This window comes from Ruditapes philippinarum, unplaced genomic scaffold (assembly GCF_026571515.1).
Source record: "Ruditapes philippinarum isolate M1 unplaced genomic scaffold, ASM2657151v2 ctg656_1_1_1_1, whole genome shotgun sequence".
NCBI classification, from domain to species: Eukaryota; Metazoa; Mollusca; class Bivalvia; order Venerida; family Veneridae; genus Ruditapes; species Ruditapes philippinarum.
Window position 1 is genome coordinate 40,871 of NW_026857385.1, and position 23,724 is coordinate 64,594.

General features: G+C 30.7%; 1 protein-coding gene across 1 annotated transcript in view; it reads right to left on the bottom strand.

The window, feature by feature from the left end:
* LOC132749562 (uncharacterized) overlaps positions 1–23,724 on the bottom strand; it is an 81,782-nt gene that overhangs the window by 40,173 nt on the left and 17,885 nt on the right. The window contains exons 8-9 of the mRNA XM_060739373.1: positions 22,985–23,134; positions 5,768–5,905 (exon numbers count right to left, since the gene is read on the bottom strand). Coding sequence (XP_060595356.1) covers positions 5,768–5,905; positions 22,985–23,134 — 288 coding nt within the window. The remainder of the gene's footprint in view (positions 1–5,767; positions 5,906–22,984; positions 23,135–23,724) is intronic.

Below are 23,724 nucleotides of genomic sequence, written 5' to 3' on the forward strand. Positions count from 1 at the left end.
TTTCTCAAACAAAAACAAGTGTTGGGGGCCTAATTAAGACATTTTTTCACCATTTGAGACCCCAAAAAGGGGGGGATGAAAAGGCGTTCAAAGGCGTATATATCGCGTAATGGGTTAACAGACAATGATGAAAATACTTGAAATTACCCAAAATTGCGTTTTTCCATGTTTAAACATAGCCTAACAGACAAATTTGAGGCAAAATTGTTGTTTTGTAGATTTTTTTATTTTTTTCATTAACCCATTTCTTCATAAGCATTTTGTGAAAAATGGCTGTTTTCATTGAAATGTCTCCCGTTACGAGTTCAAATTGCTATAAAACTATAACAACTGCTTCAATACTAATCAAACTTGGCACAAATGTTGACTAGACCATTGCCTTTGCAACAACATGCTCAGGCTTAAATTTCCTGTTACCATGGCAACGAGGGGACATCTCAAAATTGCCAAAAATCACTATTTTGCGTTGATTTTTTCCATCAAAATTGACTTCAAAGTGCTGCAACTTCTCAATGGATTGAGATAAAGTCAAATGCTTTTCAGCGTTGGTTACACGTTACCTTATGATTGATCTGGGGTCATTTATAGCCTCTCACAAGTCCAAAATTTTCTAGGCAGCCCCTGATATATCTTTTGGTTGGAGGCCGCGCCGAAAAAGTGGTCACTTTTTTAAACAACATTTCTCAAACAAAAACAAGTGTTGGGGGCCTAAATAAGGCATTTTCCCACCATTTGAGACACCAAAAAGGCGTATATATCGCGTAATGGGTTAAGTGCATTGCTTATAATATACATCCTGTAATTAAGAAATATAATTGATCTGAGCATTCACCCTCTCACCATCCCACTCATGTGTCTTAAATATAAGGTAAGCAGACAGATCTAGTCCAAGATTAGTAGCATTAGAGAACAACTTTACGATTTGGCCATGGAGAATATAGTGGTACTAATTATAGGCTAAGTTTTTGTGATCTAAATAATATTGCACTTTCAAGAATACAATCAAACCGAGCCTGCAACATTTTCAATTTTGTCGTGTTTGGCTTTTTCAGGAATTCTGATTTTTCTCTATTTCTAACTCAATGTTCCACTGCTTCTCTAACAGAACCACATTGTCTAAATCATGTTTGAATATTGGGGGTCTGATGAGAAATTAAAGGTTAAGTACACAGCAGTGTAATCTGCAAATAATCTGAAATTGGATTTAAGGTCAGAAGAAGATAGCTTGTTGATATAGAGAAGGAAACAAAGGGGCCATGGGACTGGTCCTTGAGGCATTCCAGAAGTTACTGGCACTTCAGATTGTGACAGTGACTACTGTCTGTCGACGGCAAATAAGAAAGGACTGTATCCAGTATAGAATTAGAGGGCAGACACCATGTTCTTGCAGGGTACTTAAGCGTTTGAAATGGTTTACTTTATCAAAAACTTTAGAAAAGCCATGAGATCTGTGTGTTTGCCATTCACAAGGTAGTTACAGTTAGTTCAATGGGGCTGTGTGTCACATGATCGCCTTTCTCTTAATCAATGCTGAAGTAAAGCGAGAGGACATTTGTGTGGCATCATTGTGTTCAAGTTTTTTTCAGAGAATGCAAGTAAGATAAATTGAGCGATAGTTTGCTGCATGACTGGCATCAACTTTTTGTTGACATTTGCACTGATCAAGTCATAGAGAATAAGGGAACTGAGATATTATGTCAACAATAGCTTCTTCTCTCAGCTGCTTCAGGACAATCAGTTTGTCTTTGTAAGGCTTTGTTGGCATCGAGGCTGGCAACGAGCTTTAGTTTGATGATTATGTCACTCATTTGCATGTACTGTCAATACCTTCTAAAGTCAAGAAATCTCAGATTTTGTATGCATGTCTCTTAAAGTGAGTGATATAATTGGTGAGAAACTGTCTGAAATTGTTTGTTAAAAATGCTTTTTTTCAGTGTTATTAATTTTGAGAAACCATGAGCTTTTTTTTTCTGGAGACACATTCCGTGAATGATATTTTTAGAGTTTAATTAGAGTATAAAATATTTGGTAAAAATTTACTTAGTGCATTAGGTTCATCATCATCAGCAAGATTCAGGATGTTTACATGTGATTGTTTAATTTCAGCTTTTATTTGAGATAAATGCTTGTTTAATTTTAGTCATTTATCATGACCTGACTTATAATTTTTTGTTTTAGTTGTTTTTAAAAATATTTTTAAAGAGTTAGTCTCTTTTATGTATTATTTTGTTTTAATGGATTATGTTTTCCTGGGCGAATTTGGTTAAGCCGTTATTCTTTCAGTGGGTATGAAATGTGATATGCCACCCTCAAGTGTGTTTTGAACTGGATCCAAAGGCTTGAAAACGACAGAGATTCAGTCTTTTGAAGTATTTCTGATGTTCAGGTTTAAATGAAAATGCTAGTCAGTACAGTTGGTATTTTTATACTATGTTCAAATACGAGGCTTTTATTTGAGGAGGGTAGACCTAGAAAATGGAGATGATGTCATGGTCTGATATACCTGGTATGATCTTGACATTGTTTACAAAAGTGAAGTATATTTCAAGAATATTGTAATGTCGTATAGTTTCATTGACCATTTGGAAAAAGATAGATATATCATTTTAATGCTGCACGTTTGTAATTTGTTTTTCATTGGATACTCGTGACGTTTAAATATTCTATTATACCCACAGCTGCTGTCAATTTATAAATTTATTTTATTTTCTTTACTCAGACAAAGAAAGTTTGTTTTATCATAAATTCGTCATGAAGATTCTTGGCAGGTTGTAGGGCTGTATATAAACGGTTGTTTAAAAGATCTTTATAACTAATAATATTCACCTGCACATAAAAAAGCATTCTGGCAATATTTTTCTTATAAATGAGCTGCGTGCTTAGGATGAATTCATATCGATTGTTATAAATAGAATATATTTTATTAATATTATTTACACAGTAATTGAGATATGTTTTAATGCAGATAAAAAAATGATCGTACATAAGTATAAATATTTTCAAAAATACACTCTGCCTAAGTAACATATTCTCAATTAGGAGAATCAGGAGACGGTTTTAAGCGGGAAAAGAAAAAACAGATTTAATGATGCGCACTACACAAATCATATAAAATCTTAAATACACGTACGCTTAGCGACATCTATTATGCAAAGATAATTGTGTGAGAGTTACTATTATATGAACTTAAGCATGCTTAAATTCCATGTACCAGTCACTTATCGTGATGTTAGGGCATTTAAAAATATACTTTAGAATACAATACAATTTTGCACAAGTCTGCTAATGATATTCTGCAAAAGCAGTGATACAAATATTTTGTTTCGTGTACTTTTGGAATAATCTCTATGGCATAAAATGATCGAGTCTTACCACTTATAGCTCTGATTGCAATTGGAATGACACTTGAGTTCACATTTTGTTTTCAAGCATCCCAACACAACATACTATACAAATCTGGACTTTTTACCTGGTGAATATGTCTTCATTTTTCAATATAATAATTATTATATCACATCGTAATCGTCAGGTAAAAAGTACATGTTATATTAGATAATCATAAATAACTTGTAGATGACTTATCAAATTGGCTTCTTAATGAGACGCAAATCGACTTTTCTTCTGTTCACTTTTCTGTATTTTTAAAAACTTGGCTGTGATATAATTATATTTAACGGCATTGCATTTGCAAAAATGCTATGCCAGCATTAATTCAACACTAAATAGTAGATACAAAAGTAGATTATTTCTTTATACAATTGAACTTAGCCATAATGCTTTAGTATCTAATTTATTTGGTGGTAAAGTCATATTTAAGCATGTCAAATGAAAAACAATTTGCAGATGTGTCTAATATTCAGATACAATGTCCATAGTATAATAATTGATTCAAAACAAAACTATTCTTACATCAATATTTAGGTATCACTATATTACATAGCTGTATTAAACTTTGAAATTTAGTTAAAGCTACTTTTGTTATATACTATCTTTTCAATTACCATTTTCTGAAAACATATAAAATTCTGGAAACAAAGTGATCCCTCGGAAGCATTAATCACAACAAAATAACATAAGAATTGCAGACTCGGTTTGATTGAGTCTGTACATGAGGGATAATGAACAAGTGCAACATCCCTCACGCCCCCTAGCACCGGCTTGAGCGGTACTCAAGAGCGGTACTCAATTCTCAACACTTTATAGTGTTGGCATCAATGATCCCGAAGGACCAGAAAATATAACAACACTGAAGTGAAGTATAAAACATTTACGTTTGAAAATCATATATTGTCTGAATCATTATTTTCTCTAATCATTTCATTAATATCTCTGCAAAGCAAACATTTCTCATGCTAGAGGCCATGACCTCAAATGTTTCATAAATATGTCTGAAAAGCAAACATCTCTATTGCTAGAGGTCATGACCTTTACACTAACTACCTTCTATTGAATATTTATTAGAACAATTGCATAACATGTACACATGTATGATAGACATTCCAATATGAGTTCTTTATCTATGATTTGAAGAATAACCATTACCTGTGGAAGGGGCAATTTTGACCCCAAAGCTATTTTTTGAAGAATCTTAATAGGGGCTCACTATGAATTGTTTCCCTTTCATTATTTATTATGATTGAAGAATAGCAATAACCTATGGTAGGGGCAATTTTGACCCAAATGCTATAATTTGAAGATTCTTAGTTATGTAGAATCTCACTATAAATTGTTTCCCTTTTATTTTTATTTATGATTGAAGAATAGTCATGTCCTATGGTAGAGCCAATTTTGACCCTAACGTTATAATTTGAAGAATCCTAATAGGGGCTCACTAGACAATGTTTCATGCTAAATATCTAAGCTCACACTTTATAATTTTAAAGATTTTTTTAAATTTTTAACTACAAAACATATAAGGAAAACGCATTAATCCCGGGCGGGTCCAAATTTGAACCCAGGGATATATTTGAACAATCTTGGTAGAAGTCTACAAGGCATTAATTTGTGCAAAATATTTATGCTCTAGACCTTTCACATTTATTCCTTTCGGTTGCCATGGCGGATTTCGGGAAACATGCGCGCGCACACACACACACATACGCACGCTCGCACGCACGTTTACACAAGTAAATCGCTATGGCATGAAAACGCACGTAATAAGTTTATACAGACGCCAACACCTATACACTACTCATTCTAGTATTTCGCATTGTCTAGTCCTACATTGCAGTGTCTAGTCCTACCTTGCGTCCTTTGGCGCTTTTCAAAAAAAATGTATTCTTCGGAAAAAAAACCCGGTTAATGTACTTTGAAAATCTTTTTTTCAGGAATAAAGACAGTGAATTTATTCTGATTTGACATAAAATACGTTTCTTCTTAAGCAATTGTGGAGAGGCATTTCAAAGTTATGTATTGACTATATGATTATATAAATTGTAACATGTTGTGCTAATGCGTATTTCATAAGACCTTAAGCGATCGCGATCAAAAAGACTAGATAATCCTTACATAAATTTGAATCTGGTAAACACTATAAGTTGTTCCTAATATGCATTAAATGTACATTATAGAATTTTGTATATTAAATGAAAACGGCCAATTATTGAATCAAAGGAATAATAGTTAATAAGTAAACTATATATGAACAATATATTTAAACGAAAATACTTTATTGACATCGTACGTCTTCTGATATTGTGTACATTACGGTGAGTATACTAGCATACATTTTTTATGCTATCACCCTACCTTCATAAAACAGACTTACCCTTTTTACACCTCTTTCCTTGGTAACCAGGCTCGCATCCGTTAAGGCATTTGCCATCGACATGATTACAATCACCCTGCTCGCAAGCTGAGGAACAATTCTTCTTACATTCTGCACCATACTTCCCAGGTGGACATTCTATTAAGTATCAAAATGTTTCCGTCATTCACAATTTATCAGACATTGACAATATCTATTTTATCATGCAACTACCATGGCAAATGCTCGAGAACTGTTGCATGATAAATACCTTTAAATATAAGGTTGGTAACATGAATATGGCCGACATATTTACAATGGACAGTTTTCAATATCTTATTTTCTCATTTTTACCTTTCAGCCTTTTCATATTCTGGCATTTTCTATCTCTTGATTAACCCGTTATATTTACTATTTTCATTGTACTTCAATGGTGAATAAATAAGACAGCAAATATGTACTACAAATAATGAAGTGACGTTATTCATAATTGTTTTGGATTTGACACCATCTGAACGCTGTGCAGTGCGTGATTGCTATTAGAAGACTTAAGCGGAGGCTCAACTGAATATGTTTCTTTGAACGTGCACTGTTTTAACAAGAAATATACTGGAAGATACCAATATTATTAACTATTTCTTTGTACAAAACATATAATATACAAACCTTGGTTGATAGCTATAACAAAAATTGACACTGATTGTGACAAAACATGCGGTCTAGATGATGCAACGAGATGTTGCACTCTGTATTAGATAGATCGTGAGAAAACATAATGTAAGTATGATATGGCTGAAATTTGATTATTCGGTTACGTGACTTTTAGTGAAAAATAATCTGGAAACAAAGTGATCCCTCGGAAGCATTAATCACAAGAGAATTACATAAGAATTGCAGACTCGGTTTGATTCAGTCTGTACATGAGGGATACTAAACAAGTGCAACATCCCGCACATGACAAGACGCACATGTTTGAGCTCTGGTATATTTTGTACATATTTAGGAATATACTCACTATACTGGCATTTTAAAAAAAAAGAAATGTTTAAATATGGAGCTCAAATCAGTAAGTGGTATTATTTGTGCAACGAATTTGTATTATTTGATACCTCTTCAATTTTAACAGAGCAGGATATACCTGTAGAAAAATCTCTCTTAGTACTGAGACGAAAGTAGTATCGAATAGTAACTGGTTAACTTAGAAACAAAAATTGTAAGTGTTGAGACGTGTCTTAATAAACTTGATTTGTTGGACCACTATGTTATGGTCGTGGATTTGCGGGAACTGATGATATAAAGGATAAGAAGAAGGCATGGTTTGTTTACGACACAGTTTACATACACGGGGCTCCAGTTAAATACGGAGAATGAACTGAGTATTCTTGTATGGAATTGAAATGAATAAACTGACACAAGACGTTCTGGTAAAGATTTTTTTTCATTTTAACTGAATGATATTATTGTTTTAAGTGAAATATGGACCAATAAAGATTCAAATGTGTCTATAGAAGGCTTTCATTGCTTTTATTTATATCGAAAGTTCAAACATAAAAGGGCAAGACGTAATAGTGATGGGATATCAATTTATATAAGTTAATGTCTCAATCAAGGTGTATCTATAATTAAGAATAATAATGACACTATTGTCCGGCTTAAACTTGATAAAGATGTTAATTTTGTTGTTTATATTCATGGCCGGATGAACTCCAATAGCAAATTGAGTAGACGCTAACCTCTTTGATGTCATAGAACAAGATGTTTTTAATTTTGAAAAATCAGGTCGAGTATATTTAGCATGTGATTGGAACTGTCGTATTGATAATAAACCTGACAATATCGTTTGTGACAAAATATTAGAAACCCGGACTTTTATGGTCCCCATAATCATTCCGTTAGGGTCTCGCTTGATACATTATGCCATACACGCGGACACAAAATTCTTGGCTTGTGTTAAGCAACCTGTTTGCGGGTAGCTAAAGGGAGATTATGCCAATTTCACAATTCTTGTGGTTTTACCTATTATAGCCGCGGCGCGCATAATGTAATTGATTACTTGCTTCTACAAGAGCACGTTTTTGATAAACTTCAATTTTGCCCTTTTAACCCTTTCACTGCCGTCCCTATTGTTTTCGGCGTATTTGACATATAGACGGCTTTTGCCGTTTCTATAATAATAATAATAATAAGTATTATAATAATTATAATACTGCACGTTTGTAACGTCATTTTTCATTGGATAATCGTGACGTTTATATAGTTTTATATACACGGCTGCTGTCGATTAATGAAGAAATCTTACTTGTTTTCTCTAAAAATGATGCTTGCTGTATTATAAATTCGTTATAAAGATGGTTGACAGGTTATATGGCCGTATATAAACGGCTGTTTGCAATATAACCCTCGCCTAACGGCTCGGGTTATATTTACAAATACCCGTTTATATTGGGTCATATAACCTGTCAACGATCTTTATAACTAATAATATAATAATAATAATAATAAATATATTGATTATTATACCATCGACAATAATAATTATTATACTAGCAGATTTGGAAATATATATAATTATTATAATACTAATAACAAATAATAATAATTATATAAATTAACAAGAGGGCCATGATGGCCCTGAGTCGCTCACCAGAAACAACTGTTTTTCAGTGTTATTTTTCAAAGAACTTGCTGAAAGACCAGTCCAGCTCAACTTTTACTTGCCCTTCTAATTTAAATCATTGAAATATTTTGCCCTCATATTTTGGAGGCTTTGTTAAAAAAAACTTTTTTTTCTTCATTTATTTGATATTTGAAGTATAACAATTCAAACATACATATTAACATGCAATTCATAGACTCATACCTATAATTTCAAAAACAAAAAAAACTACATAAGTATGAAAAACATCCATTTACTCCATATTTCTACTATATATTTATTCATTTCGAATAATAGAAAGAGTATTTCAGATAAAGGGACTGAAAATTTAAAGTACATGTATATTCAAAGACTTTTTAACATTATTTGGAGAAAGGGAGAATGAAAAAAAGAAGGCTTTTTGAAGTATATATATTCAAAAATATTTAACATTATGTGGTGTAAAAATAAGGAGAGAGAGAGAGAAAAAAAAACAACAAAGAAAATGTCAGAGAAAATATACATACACAAACATACACACAGACATTCAAAAAGATACTTTTTTCCTACATACATACAAAAATACATACAATCGCAAAAAAGAGACAAAAAAAGGAACAAGCGAGCTAATTTCAATTAATTTTCTTACGTTTTATGGTTTTGAAATTATTTTTAACTTTCTCTTACTGTTGGTTTGTAGGTTAGAGCGTTAAACAAGTTACCCCATTTTTGTTTGTGTGATTCAACGTTATCATTTAGAAAAGCAATTTTCTCTTCAATTTGTATTCTCAATAGCAAAAAGTTTTTGAAAATATCAAAAGTTGGTTCATGCTTTTGGTATTTCATTTTAAGGATAAAATATTTCATAAATATGATGATATAATTTACTAAAATACTATTAATATTGTTTTTCAGTTCTCCAAAAAACACTGTTTCTAAATCATATGAGAAAACAGTATTGATTGATAAAAGAAAAGAATGTAATTTTGACCATAAATTTTGTACAATAGTACATTCCCAAAAAAGATGGTAAAGCGTTTCTAAATTGCTACCACAAAAATCACATAGATTTGAATTACAAAGGTTATACTTAAATAACATTGTATTAGTTGGAATAAGTCTATGAATAAATTTGTATTGAAAATTTCTCAATGACACGTCTGTAGTACTTTTAAATGGAACCATATCTATTTTTTGCCAATCCAACTCAGTTTCTATTTCTTTTTCCCATTTCTCTTCATTTGTATTTTTGAACCTTTCATCATTTTCAAGTTGAATATTATATAAAAGCTTATTTGTAGATTTTGATTTTTTAACTTTATTTAGGAGTGTATCTTGTACTTCGTTATAATTTCTTGTAGATTTCAGACTATTAAGATATCCTGTTGGTATATTATTCACAAGCGTGTAATATTTTAAAAACTCAGCATTTTCCATACCATAGATATTTTTAAGGTCTTCAAATTTGTAGAGTTCATTTTTCCTATAATCATATAGATGTTCTAAATATAGAATACCTTTTTGATGCCATGTTTTATAGTACACCAATTTATTATCAATTTTAATATTCGAATTATTCCATATTATATGTTTAAGGTTATCTTTTTTTTATTGTGTTCTTGTTGAATATGAAACCATGACGAAAGCACATTGTTTACAAATGAATTATGAGGAAAAAGCTTATTGATATCTGATTTCGAAAGATTACAGTCAAATATAAGGTCATTTCCATACTGTTTTATCTTTTGATTTATAAAAAGTTTCCATAATCCTTTATTGTCCTCATTTATATATCGTTTGACCCAATTTGCCTTTACTGCATTTAAAAAAATTATTAATATCGATCATTTTTAAACCACCATTTTTAACATTAAGTTTCAATGTTTTACGTTTGATTTATTCTGGCTTGCCATCCCAAAGAAACAAAAACATTGCTTTAATTATTTCTTTAATCTTATTACTTGATGGGTTTTCTAAAACTGAAAATGGATACAACAGTTTAGGTAAGGCAAATGTTTTTATTACCATCACTTTACCCATAAGGGTCAGTTTTCTGTGTTGCCATTGTTTTAAGCAAATAAAAAAGTTTCTTAGTTTTGGTTCTAAATTTATATCTGTATTTATTTTGTAATTAGACGAGAAAAGAATACCTAGATATTTTGCTGAATCAGATGTCCAATTGAATTTTTTATATTTACAATGTTCTATATCACTTTTTGTGAGCGATCCCACTCGTAGAACTGTGGATTTTTTTGTATTAAGTTTTAAACCAGAGATTTTGCTAAATTCCGTTATGACATATACAAGTTTTTCAAAAGACTTCACTGATCCATCATTAACAAATGTTGCATCATCTGCAAAAAAGGATTGCTTTATTGTTTTGTTCGCGATTTCTATTCCTTTAATTTCACTATCTTTTTCTATGAAATTTGATAATAGTTCTATACATAAAATAAATAATGAAGATGATAATGGACATCCCTGACGTACATCCCTTTCTATATTAAAAGATTCTGAAAAATGTCCATTATTGATAACTATACTTGATATATCAGTATAAAATTTTTTAACCCATTTTATAAGATCTTTGCCAAAATTAAATTTATTCAGTGTATCAAATATAAATTGATGGCTTAGACTGTCGAATGCTTTTTCATAATCAGCAAAGAATAATAAACCCGGTTTATTTTCTTTCTGCAGATGTTCAATAATTTCAAAAATCAGCCTTACATTTTCACCAATATATCTATTTTTCATATAACCAGTTTGATTAAAACTTATTATAGACGGCAGAACTTTTTTTATTCTATTTGAAATTGTTTTTGTTGCAAGTTTATAATCAACATTGAGCAAGCTTATTGGTCTCCAATTTGAAATATCTGTAAGATCTTTATCCGGTTTAGGAATAAGGGATATTATTCCTTGTCTTTGAAGTGTTGTTAATTTTGAAGTATCAAAAGAGTAATTAATGGAAGCTAGATAATAGTCTTTTATGCAATTCCAAAATAATTTATAGAATTCAACTGTTAAACCATCAGATCCTGGACTTTTATTATTTTTCATTTCTGATAAAGCTATTTTACATTCATATTCATTAATTTTCCCTTCACATGTGATCTTTTCTTCTTCATTTAATAATTTTATATCTGTATCAAAAAAATTAATATTTGAGTTTTGAGAAGTTCTATATCTATACAAACATTCATAAAAGGATTTTTCTTCTTTTAATATTTCTTTTATTTCTGTTATTTCTTTATTTTCTACTTTTAATTTATGTATAACTTTTTTCTCGGCTTGTTTTTTTTTCTAAGTTTGCAAAATATTTACTTTTTTTTCGTTATGTTCTACATGAATAGCTCTTGCTCTTAAAATTGAGCCATTTACACGATATTCATAAATTTTATCAAGTTTTTTTTTTTTTTTTAATAAAATTTCATTTTTTAACTTATTTTCATCTTCACTTTCTTTATAGGAATCAATTGTTAGTATTTTTTCTTCTAATTGTTTTATTTCATCGTTCAAATTTAACTCTTGTTCTTTTTCTGTCTTTTTCTTAAAACTTGCATAACGTATTGTTTCATTTCTTATTGCACCTTTTACTATTTCCCACAAAGTATTTGGATTTGATGTTTTATTTATTTCTGCTGTTGTTTGAATAATTTCTTTAATTTGACTTTGATAAACTTCATCTAATAATAAAGCACTGTTCATTTTAAAGTATCCAGGTCCTTTTTGCATTGCATTATCATTAATTGTCAAAGTAACTAGAGAATGATCTGTTTTAAAGCCATGTGAAATATTACTTTTTGAAATGATGTTTCTAAGCGAATCGGATATAAGAAAGTAATCAAGTCTACAGTATATGACTGGTTTTCCATTAGAGTGCCATGTAAATTGCCTCTTCTCAGGGTGTTTAAAACGCCAAATGTCAATTAGATTACATGTTTCAATATGTTTTTTATCTTATCTCTACATTTTCTACTTGTATGAAGATTTCCATTCTTTTTGTCCAAAGATGTATTAATTACTGCATTGAAATCGCCAGCGATTAAAATGTTCTTGTCGTCATTTTCAAGAATAAACTTTTCAAGTATATCAAAAATATATATGTTATCATCATTTGGTCCATAAATATTAATCATTGTGAAATCCTTGTCATTTATTTTTACTTCAATCATTATTAATTTTCCTATAATCAATTCTTTTTTATTTAAAATTTTAATATTACAATCGTTTTTAATCAAAAATGCAACGCCTGCTTTGTTAGATTTATTTCCACTGAAAAAAGTTGTGCCATTCCATTCATTTTTCAAAGGTTCATATTGATTTGTTAAGTGGGTTTCTTGTAACATATAAATAGAATATGGTTGTGAATCCAGCCAATTAAATAATTGTTTTCGTTTTTGACTATTTCCTAACCCTTTAACATTTAAAGTAATTATTGTAGTTTCCATGAAGAGCAAACCAACCTCATACTTAAAAGTATAAAACCATAATACACAAAAAACAAAACCAGCTCACCTATTAAACTGAAAAAAACAATTACGAAAACAAACTGTTGGTTGTTTTTCATTTACATGTAATGTGATCCATATATTGCTAACCTCAAAAAAATATACAAAGTAGACTTTAAAAAAGTGACAGAATTATAAATGCAATTTTATAAAGCAATCAATATATGTGCTCTTTTGCTTACTCTTATTTTTTAACTTTATATAGTAAGCTTTTTATTACTTCAATATAATAAACTTCAGTAAATAATGCTTCCACAAATAAAACAAAAATATTCTTAATTGGATACATTTAAATGTAAAACTCATGTTAACTTGTTATCTATTTTATAATTATTCATAGTGTATTTTATTACTAAAATTATTAAAGTTGTTTCTTATACTTTAGAAGTATACATACAATTTCCATGTATATTAGTTTAGTATTTAACTTTTTTCTTTTTGCTCCGTGGTTTTAAATATTGTAATGCAAAATTCGAAAGTTGTATTGAGAAACAACATAAGTGAGAAAAAATAACCTTTTGAATGTGTTCTATTAATAATAGAAAAAACTATATAAAAAAAACAACAACAAAAAAACACACAAAAACAATCTCTTGCTTATATGCCTTTTAAAGAAAAATGAAAAGTCGAAAAGAATATAAAAGACATACAACATGGATTGTAAAACTAATGGTATTGTTTTTCTATCTATGTCACTTATTTTTCATAAAAAAAATCTGAAAAGATTAAAAATTATAGTATCAAATATTTTATCATCAATATTAAATACGATAAAGTAACAATTTGTTAAAAATATCTATGTTACAATTGTGTTCCCGCGAGACTTTGTAGAATAAAATAATGCAGAATAAACAGGTCTAGGATTTCATGATATTTACGAACAGTCTGTAAATTTTTGGAAGAGCCATAATTTAACAGATTTTTGTATCTGTAAATTTACAGACATTAAGTAAGAAAATAGTAGAAGCTGCATTAAAATTTAAAACCACAGGTTAAAATTAATAAGGTTACATACTATATGATTAAATGTAACAGTATGGTGACATTCAAAACAATATGATGACTTTAAATTTTCACTTTTATTAAATATTTCAAAATTATCATACAAAGATGAAACTCACCACATTACCTTTGTGAATATAAACAATCAATAAAAAACTAGTCAGAAGCTGCGGATTTCAGTGTAAAATTAAAAACAGCACATTTCACATTGAATAAAGATTTGTAAATTTATGGATTGAAAAATCTTTAAATTTCTAGACTATCCCTGGGATATAAGATAATGTCCCAGACTATCTATAAATTTACGGACAGTCCATAAATATCATGAAATATACTAGACCTGATAAATGACCACTACAGCAGGGTTAATTTTGATGGAACATGTTTTCTTGATAACTTTTGTAAATGAATACACAAAATGTCACATGCAAAATATGTAAGGTGTTTACAGTATGGGACAACAAACTTTTTATTTGAGGGCAAATATGTGCCCAATCGGTAAAATTATGGAGCTTTGGTAGCGTACGTCTGTCAAGCGTAAAACACTAGTTCTGATTTTCTGTCAACTCCCGTAACCAGTACCATACGGTACTAAAAAACTCTAAAGTTTGTGCATCCCGATGTGAATGATTTGTTTATTTCAGTAATACAAACTGTGCAAGTCATTTTAATAACCAAAAATTCCTTACGAAAAAATCGCTTCGGAACATTATCATTTTGCTTGGATTTCTCAGTTGTTTCAGCATTCGCCGATTGATTTGGTTGGGAAACCTCATTTGGTATAGGCGCAGAGTTGTTTACGGTTGATTAACATTGTCTTTATTGAAGAATGAAGTCAATCTTGGCTGCTTTTTTTCGAAGCAGACATTTGTGAATTTACCCGGATAATGACGTCACAATCTGAAGCGCCTGAGCGCTTTTATCATGTAATAATCACTAAAGCGTCTAAGATAAATCATGTGACCGATCAGCTGATGAAATTCATCCTATTTATAGAACAAAATATATACTACGACGCTCGCAAAAATATGCGTCACGGAAAACACACGGCTATAATATTACCGCATCAAATGCAAAAGTACTGTGTCAAAAACGCAGAAAACGCTCTCTAGAGAAAACACTGCATGACGTGGTGTAATTAAGTGAATATGAATGAAACCAAATAAAGCTGAATACTAAGTTCTTACATATCTTGTATAATGTGCTTAAGTTATTTCATAAGAGGTCATGACCTCAAATAATTTCATCAGCAAACAGCAGGTCATTCACATGTATGAAAGAAATTCCAGCACGAGTTGTTTCCCTTTCATTAAACTATAATTTGAAGAAATGCCATGGTTGGGTATCTTAGCTTTAGCAGTCCCTAAAAGGGGCCAATCAAATAAATATGAGCAATTTTTATAAGAGATTACTATAAGAATGCTAATAACAAAGTTTGGTGATCATCCATCAATAAGTTCTGTAGAAATAGCTGTCTAAAGGTTTATATCATTTTTAGCTCCCTTGACCCCTAAAAGGGGCCTATCAAATTAATATGAGCAAATTTGATAAAAGACTACCTAAGAATGCTACAGACAAAGTTTGGCGATCATCCATCAATTGGTTCTGTAGAAGAAGATGTCTGACTAAATGATTTTCTATTTTTAGGTCTAGATTCCCCTAAAAGGGGCCAATCAAATTAATATGAGCAAATTTGATAAAAGACTACCCAAGAATGCTACATACAAAGTTTGGTGATCATCCATCAATTTTTTCTCTAGATATAGATGTTTAAAGTAATTTCTATTTTTTAGCTTTAGCAGCCCCTAAAAGGGGCAAATCAAATTGATATGAGCAAACTTGATAAAAGACTACCCAAGAATGATACAGACAAAGTTTGGTGATCATGCATCAATTAGTTCTGTAGAAGAAGATGTTTAAAGGTTTTTCTATTTTTAGCTCTGTTGACCCCTAAAAGGGGCCAATTGAAATGGCATAAGCAAAATTCAAGTGTGACTGTCACAAGGATGCTACAGACCAAATTTGAAGTAAATCTGTCCAGCGGTTTAAGAGAAGAAGACGATTGTTGACACATGACGACGGACGACGGACACCGGAGTATCCCCCTTTGATACTAATAGCTCACCCTGAGCCTTCGGCTCTGGTGAGCTAATAATATAGTATTTTCTTAGAAAACCTTCTGGCAAATAGGTGATCAATGAATAAATAAACCTCCGGCAGCGAAAGGGTTAATATATTAAGTGATCAAGCTGTTTTGAGATTGGCATGCGAATGATTAAACCTTAAGGGAAGATAATTTTAATCATGATGATTGTCGCGTACACACAGTTTACAAATGGAACATCGAACACATTTTTTTTGGCGCAGCCTAATAGCCAAAATTTAGATTACAACAATTTTATTTGTTTATTTTATTTATAATTTAATTGATAGTGCAGACTTCAGTGATTTAAATAAAATAGATTACACAGTGAATATGTTTACAAACATCATGTCAGAAGTTGCGTCCTCTCTGTTAAAACGTGAACATAAAACAATGTTCACTCCCTAGTAAATCAGTTTTAGTTTATCTCGGGATTTTGTTCACCGGTGTGTTAAGAAATGAATCGAAAGTAGATATATTCTATCTGACACCTAGTTCGGTTTCCGAAAACAGCACCCTAGATGCTATTCTGCAATACATAACCTCATGTTCTTTCTTAAGCGTCACGTTTGCCATGCACGTGTATTTGTTGATCTGCAAAAGGCTTTTGACTCAGTTTTTCGACAGGCACTGTGGTTTAAATCATATCATCTTGGTTTGGATGGAAAACTCTTAAAATGTTTAGGTATAATATAGTTAAGTTCTGACTCCAATTCTGATTTTTTCAATATTTCCATATGATTTAGGCAGGCCTAAATAATTTGCCAGTCAGGTTTGCTCCTTTTCCTGCAAGGAACAAATAAATCAGGTTAATCTATTATTTGTCTAAAGTTATGAATCGTGTAAACATCCCTACGGTTATGGTAAAAAAATTGTGTAAACATTCATTCATGTTTGACCAGGATTATCATTGAGCGCGTAATTCTTATTTAAGGGCATTAAGCAGTTTTAATAAAGCAAAATGTGTAGAAACATGTCATAATACATGTACAAAAACAACAACAACAACAACAAAAAACAATTTATCCGAAAGAAAAAAAACCCGGGTTCGAAGCGGTGAAATGTTGTCAAATTGTAAATTAACGTTCTTCTAGATCCAACGTTTTTGTCGATTGTTTAACGAAAAGAAAATTTTGCCCTCGCTTTTGCGTCGTTGCAGGATGACCTATATTTCTTAGAATCTGATTCGTTTTTTATGATTACTTTATGTAACGCTACTGAATAAGATTGATTGTCCCATAACGATTGCTAAGGTTTAGTGTGCGTTTTGTTTTGTATTTTGGGCGTTCTTGATAGACAAAATTGTACCATAAGCTTGTGCATTTGTATGGGATTAAATGATTAATCCGAAGAAAAAAACACATAAAAGTAAAGTTTTTGCTACGTTTATGATGCTTTAATTTTAAACCGTTGCAACGCTTTATTATGTAAAAATTGACTTAAATGATGATATACACACCTGTTAATTGTTTGCAAGTAGATCCGTTCGTTGCGGATGGAGCGGTTGTGCAATTGGTTTTTTTAAAAACTGCAATCGATTGCTGAACAAAATATCATAGAAAATAATGTCTATAAAAAGAGACAATAGAGTACGATCTACTAGTAAATTGATATGAATGTAAATTTCCAATTGTTGAAATGGTGTAACTTAAAGATCACTCTTAGTACAGTTGGAAAGGGGTTTCACTTGAAGAATGTAGACGTAAACTGCTATGTCTGAATCCTACTTCAGCGATTGTTTTTTTTTCTTTTAATTTTTAAATCGCCATTCTCTTACAACTATTACAAACCTTTTGGTTGTGTGTACTATCTATGTAGTATTTTAAGGTATGACCCACCTAATGCATTACCTCCACTTTGAAGAGTACTCAAATAGACTAGAACTACTGTCAACTGCATTAAATCTGAGGGGCGCGGGTTCAAGCCCCAGAAGAGGCAACTTTTTTTCTTTCTTTTTTTTCTTTGAACATTATTTGTGTCTCTCAGATCACTCTTGATAAGAAAAAAGTGTTTCATTTTAATTATAAAATTATTATTGGTATCTTTTGGCTAAATTGTGCCAAATTTATTATCAAAAATGGTACCTGATTTTTTCAAAGTCTAATAAAATAAAAACTAGACGGTAAAAGTATTTTATATTTGACAAGCGCGTCCAATATACTTTAACGAAAATTTATGCAAACTTTGAAAACAGCTCCTGATTTGAGTAAATTTTAGGGATATTTTGAATAAGGCCCTCCAAGTAGAAAAATGATCAAACAACTACTTAAAATGGGTGGGGTAGGGTAACATTTATATACATATTTCAAACATTTTGAGTAGAAACAATAATTTTGCTGGGTCATTTGTTAGCTGAATGCTATTATTTGTTTCTAAAATATTTTCTATAGGAAAACATTATTTCATAAAAATTATATAAAAGAATAATTAGAGTTTCTCATTTCTGAAAAAGAGCCCTTCTAATAGCCAAAAAATATGATAAACAAGTTTTACTTTAGGAAAATCTTCATAACTCGTAAACCATACGGTAAACTTTGTTTAAATTTTGCATTCTTGTGTCTTTTAAGGTATATAACTGACCTATGTTGTCAATTTTATAGTTCCTTATAGTGCCCATTAGGGGGCTCATACCTTAATGACTGTCTTTATAGCGTGTATGCGCTAAAGCATATACGATTACATAGTGCCACAAAGGGAACTGTTGAAAGATGTTGTAATGAAATACAAAATATAATGTGTATTAAAACACAACTTAAATGGTATTATAAAATCAGGTGTAGAAAAACAATTTCAAATTTATTCTTGCCATACAATTAAAAAAAATATCTTAACGTGGTGTTAATAAGGAATCGAACCAAAGACTTTCGTATCGGTAGTCCGAAATCGAAATCAATACCAATACACCACACCTCACTGACGAGTGGAGTTAGCAAATTCATGTATAAAGATAAATCTGATAGATCTGGTCAGTGTTTATTCAAATGACCTTTACAAAAGTTAATGAAGTGCCAGGTCAATATTGTTGGACAAATCATGAATCGGTAATCCGGTTTAAACTGATATTTATATATTAAATTCTACCGGTCCTACTAGCAACATGTTTACGGGTGTAACTAAAGGTTTTTATATCTGTGTCAAGTAAAACATAACAACCATTAGGTCACAGTCATCTCGTGAAAACTTCAAATTTTACTTCTTTGCATATTTAATTGCTGAGAACAAATATGTTTATGTTTGTTTTTAGACCCGGTGTTTGTGGAAGAGTAGCTTAAATAACAAGACTGTAATGTTTCGACTAAACAATTTAGTTTAATTATGTTTGTGGAAAATACATGACTGTCTTGAAAAGTGAGACGACGTAGAATGTAACAAATATTGTCACTACAATACTTATACAATAACAAACAGGAAAAATGCAGTGATTGAATTGTGCTCTGGTTATTTTAAATCCATAATGATTGTGGATTACTGTCGTAATCCGAATTGAAAACTACCAACACCAAAACCACCGCCACCGCACAGATAAACAAATTTACGGTAGCAATAACCTATCATGATCTGTACACTAGGATTATGCATTTGCTGGCATAAATGAGCTTAATTATACGGCAAATGGCTTGGGAAACGACATAGAGCTATTCGTTTTCATATAAAGATTTTTTATATGACTTGAAAATGTATTTGTCGCTTTCTCTCACCAGCTTGATAATGAAGTTGGCGGGCGAGGCAGTAACAAAGTTTATAGAAACCAACTTTTGTGTTTATTATAAGATAAAAATGTGTAGACAACGTATACCATTTTGTTTTAATATGTCCAATATGTTTACTTTTTATAGGAAACGTTTCATTAATTTTAGTCGTATTTGATGATAGAACAAGTGTGCAAATGTTTGTTGAATTGAATAATCGTCACCTCAGTGCAAGAACTCAATAACTGCTATTAAATATAGAAGCACTTATTAAGTTATTGCACGTGATGTTGTCTTCTTATGAGCATACAAACTTTTACTTTGGTACATTTGTCTGTGAATTGACTTTTTTATTATAAATGTATGAATGGCGACCGTTTAATTTAACAAAAAATGCAGTAAACTTAATGTGATGCATATGGATAATTATGATATTTTTGTTTCTATGTTTCAAAGTAAGAATCAGCTTCTGTTGTATTTACTAAAACGAAATAAGATTTAGTCAATATTCCGGCCCTCGACCGATCTCAAAAGACATTCTTAACGGATTAGAAGACACGATAACTGACATATTCATTCATTCGTTTTATATAAAAAATGATTTGTTCTTGATGTGTCCTTGTGTGTTTACGTTTATTTAAGTTTAATGCAAATAGAATAAGATTGAAAAGCTTGAATGAACACATTAAGTATGCTTATATAAATTATATTTATATTCATTCAGATAAAATTCATTTTAATTTAGGATAATTAATAACAAAAAAATATTTTCATTTTGTTTAAGTTGACGTACTGTATTTTCAAATTAATACCGATATTCATAGAAAACCAGTATGACCTTTTGTTTGATCGTGATGATAGATGAAATTAAATGTCAATTCAAGTAAAATAAAATTTATATAATGCGAACCCTCTGGCAAACATTAGTTTTTTCGGCTAGTTCAATAAATTCAGCAATGAAGCTAAACGAATAAAATAATCTTTGTTTACCACACACATAAAAGAAGAAAAGTTTACAGCAAGACATAATCATTTATTCATTAACGCATTTAAAAATGACACGCAAACATCACACGCGTCTAAACCACTTGTTACCGTAACTAATAACAAATGTTTCTACGATTCAATTAATTGTGTCACTGACTAATTATGTGTTTGGCGGTCTGGGCCCAAAGTTCATTAACCACCCGCTGAGCAATCTTCGACAATTTATTTACAAAATGCACAAGTCCCACAAAAGCAGGAAACATCATAAGTATATACAAATATATATTGGAAAACGGCTGTTTTACATTTTTAGGATGATAGTTTTAAATAAATACAATCAGGTGACAAAAAATATGTTAAGCATAACATATTTAGTATGATTCATAGATCAAATTGAATGTATACATGTGCACAAACGGCTAAATGTGACGTTTTGTTGTGGTTTTTTGTATCAGAGTATTAGCTTAGTTACATAAAGATCATTTGCGCCTTATCCGAACCAATAAGAGCACAATTCATTGACTTTGTAGCAGTCTCAATACTCATTTTAACGATTTATTTTTTCATTTTTCCGAACACTTTTGACCGGTCCTAATTTAATTGTGAAAGGCACTCCACTGCGCTTTTTTACAGGACTGAAAATATTTTTTAGAAGCTGATGCCATTTGAAAAAGATCAAGACCAACAACTTGCATGCAAAGTTTCAGGTCACTTGCTCACTCTATTATTCCAGAATAGTTATTCTTATTATGAAAAATTACCCAAAAATGAAAAGTGTGGCTTTTGGACATTAGTGGAGTTTCTTTGACTAAGAACATAATTTAATTAAAAGCAAAACTAACCAACCAAAAAAATAAATAAATAAAATGTGGAGCCTTGCTAATCCGAACCCTTCTAATCCGGAAATCTTTCTTATCCGAACGAAGTCTCCGATGCCGAATCTTTTCGTTCTATTTTCAATAGTAAAAAAACCTTTCGGATCCGGAACCTGTCTACTCCGAATTCCGAACGATTTTTTCAATTTTTGTTCTTATTTTACTCTAAAATTAATCTCTGGTATCCGCACATATTTTGAAAAATGTCACACCTAAATTCAAACTAACAAAAAAATCGCACATCTTGCACATACACCAAACTGATCAGAGTAATTTCTCTTGATTCATTGTTGAAACGTATGATCTGTTAAGGTATGAAAACTACACAAAGCTTTCCTTGATATCTTCTATAATTGCTTAATTGATTGTTTTCGTCACCTTCAATAAATATCTTGATATGATGCAATAGAAATATCTTTTAATCTTTTGTAACGAATTTAATGACATGTGATTAGGTAATGAAAATTAATGGAAACTGTCAGTGAATTCGGATAATCACTGAATCAGATAAGAGTAAACAACAATTGACAAATGCTGGTACGAATATTTAATTATGTCTCAGCCTTCTGTTTAACATCGTAGATTAACTTACCCTTGATGATATAATATTTTTGCTTATCTATTTTTTTATATTTTTTTTGTATTCCCATGTTTAATAAACTCAATTCTTATGTTTAATTAACGATAAGAGATTGCAAAAATAAAATATTAATATTGCAATTTCACATGCATTCCCGTTTTCTTTCCTTAAACTATTCTGCCAATAACATGAACAAATATGTAAAAAATATGTAAAAAAAACCCCTTCTAATCCGGAAACCTTTCTAATCCGAACTTTTCTTCTGGTCTGGACGAGTTCGGATTAGACAGGTTCCACTGTAAATAAATTAATAACGAAAGAAAGAAAAAGATAATCAAGTATATAAATAAAGAGAAAAACATCATTCTTGATATTTCATCTTTAATTAAAGGCCTCTTATGCTTCATAAATGCTTATATTTTTATTTCCAAAAACCTTTTTTTCTGATATCCTTTTATACTTTCCAAAAAAACAAACTCATTGACCATTTATCTGAACGCTCATTTGCTGTTGTTGTTTTTTGGCAAATAGAACACTAAGTTTTGTAGTGATTTAGTATTTAAATACAATTTTGTTTACATTTTTTCTCAGGCGATAAGCATCGAACATGTTCTAAACCGCTTAATTTAATCTCTATATTCGCCCTTTTCGAAGAAGAAACAATTCTGAAGCATAATGTGCCTTCAAAGCCACAAAAACAAATCTCATTTCTAATATGACCAATTGATTTTTTGTCATTGGCTACTAAGTTTAGACCATACCTCCTAACTTAAAACAGAATGGAATTTGAAGATAGTAAAAACGAAATATTACCTTGCGTACACAAAGGTTTCATCCATCCATTTTCGCAACCCTCTTTACAGTGTCCGTTGACCCTATCGCAGGATTTCTTCCCAAGTTTACAATGTTTGCTACACTTCTTAGAACAGTCCTTACCATAATAACCATCGTCGCAAACTGTATCTTAAATATGATATTATTTGTTATGATTATATTCGAAAAAGTATATTTAGTATTCGATAGTTAGTAACATGGAAATGGTACTTTGGTTAAATGAGTACATTAATACTGCATCTATCGTGATAATACTTGCTGCATGTTTTGCATGGAGGCATTTCGTAATAATTGTTATTATGCTATTTACAATATTAATTGCAAGGTTTAAAACAGTACTGAACATAACAGCCATTACCGTTTGTACAATAATTTTGACAAACATTCTTAAAGTTTACTTTTATTATAGAACACTTTAGGCAATTTATTATGCCTCTGAGGATGATAATAAATGACCGTATAATTAAACTTCTCTTGAATTCAGTCTTTTTGGAGACATATTTTTTAAATGATGTTATTTAAGATTTTCCAGACAAATTAATAGTACCATAGTCATATGTAACCCATTAACTTAAAGTCTGCAAGAAGTGAGCTGTACTTGTGTAGCGTGAACCGAGCTGTTGATTATTTAATCTATAGCTACAAAATAAAATCACAATATTCTCAAAATACAAATTCTTAATTATTCTTGGGATTCTTATCCGAATTGATAAGAATAT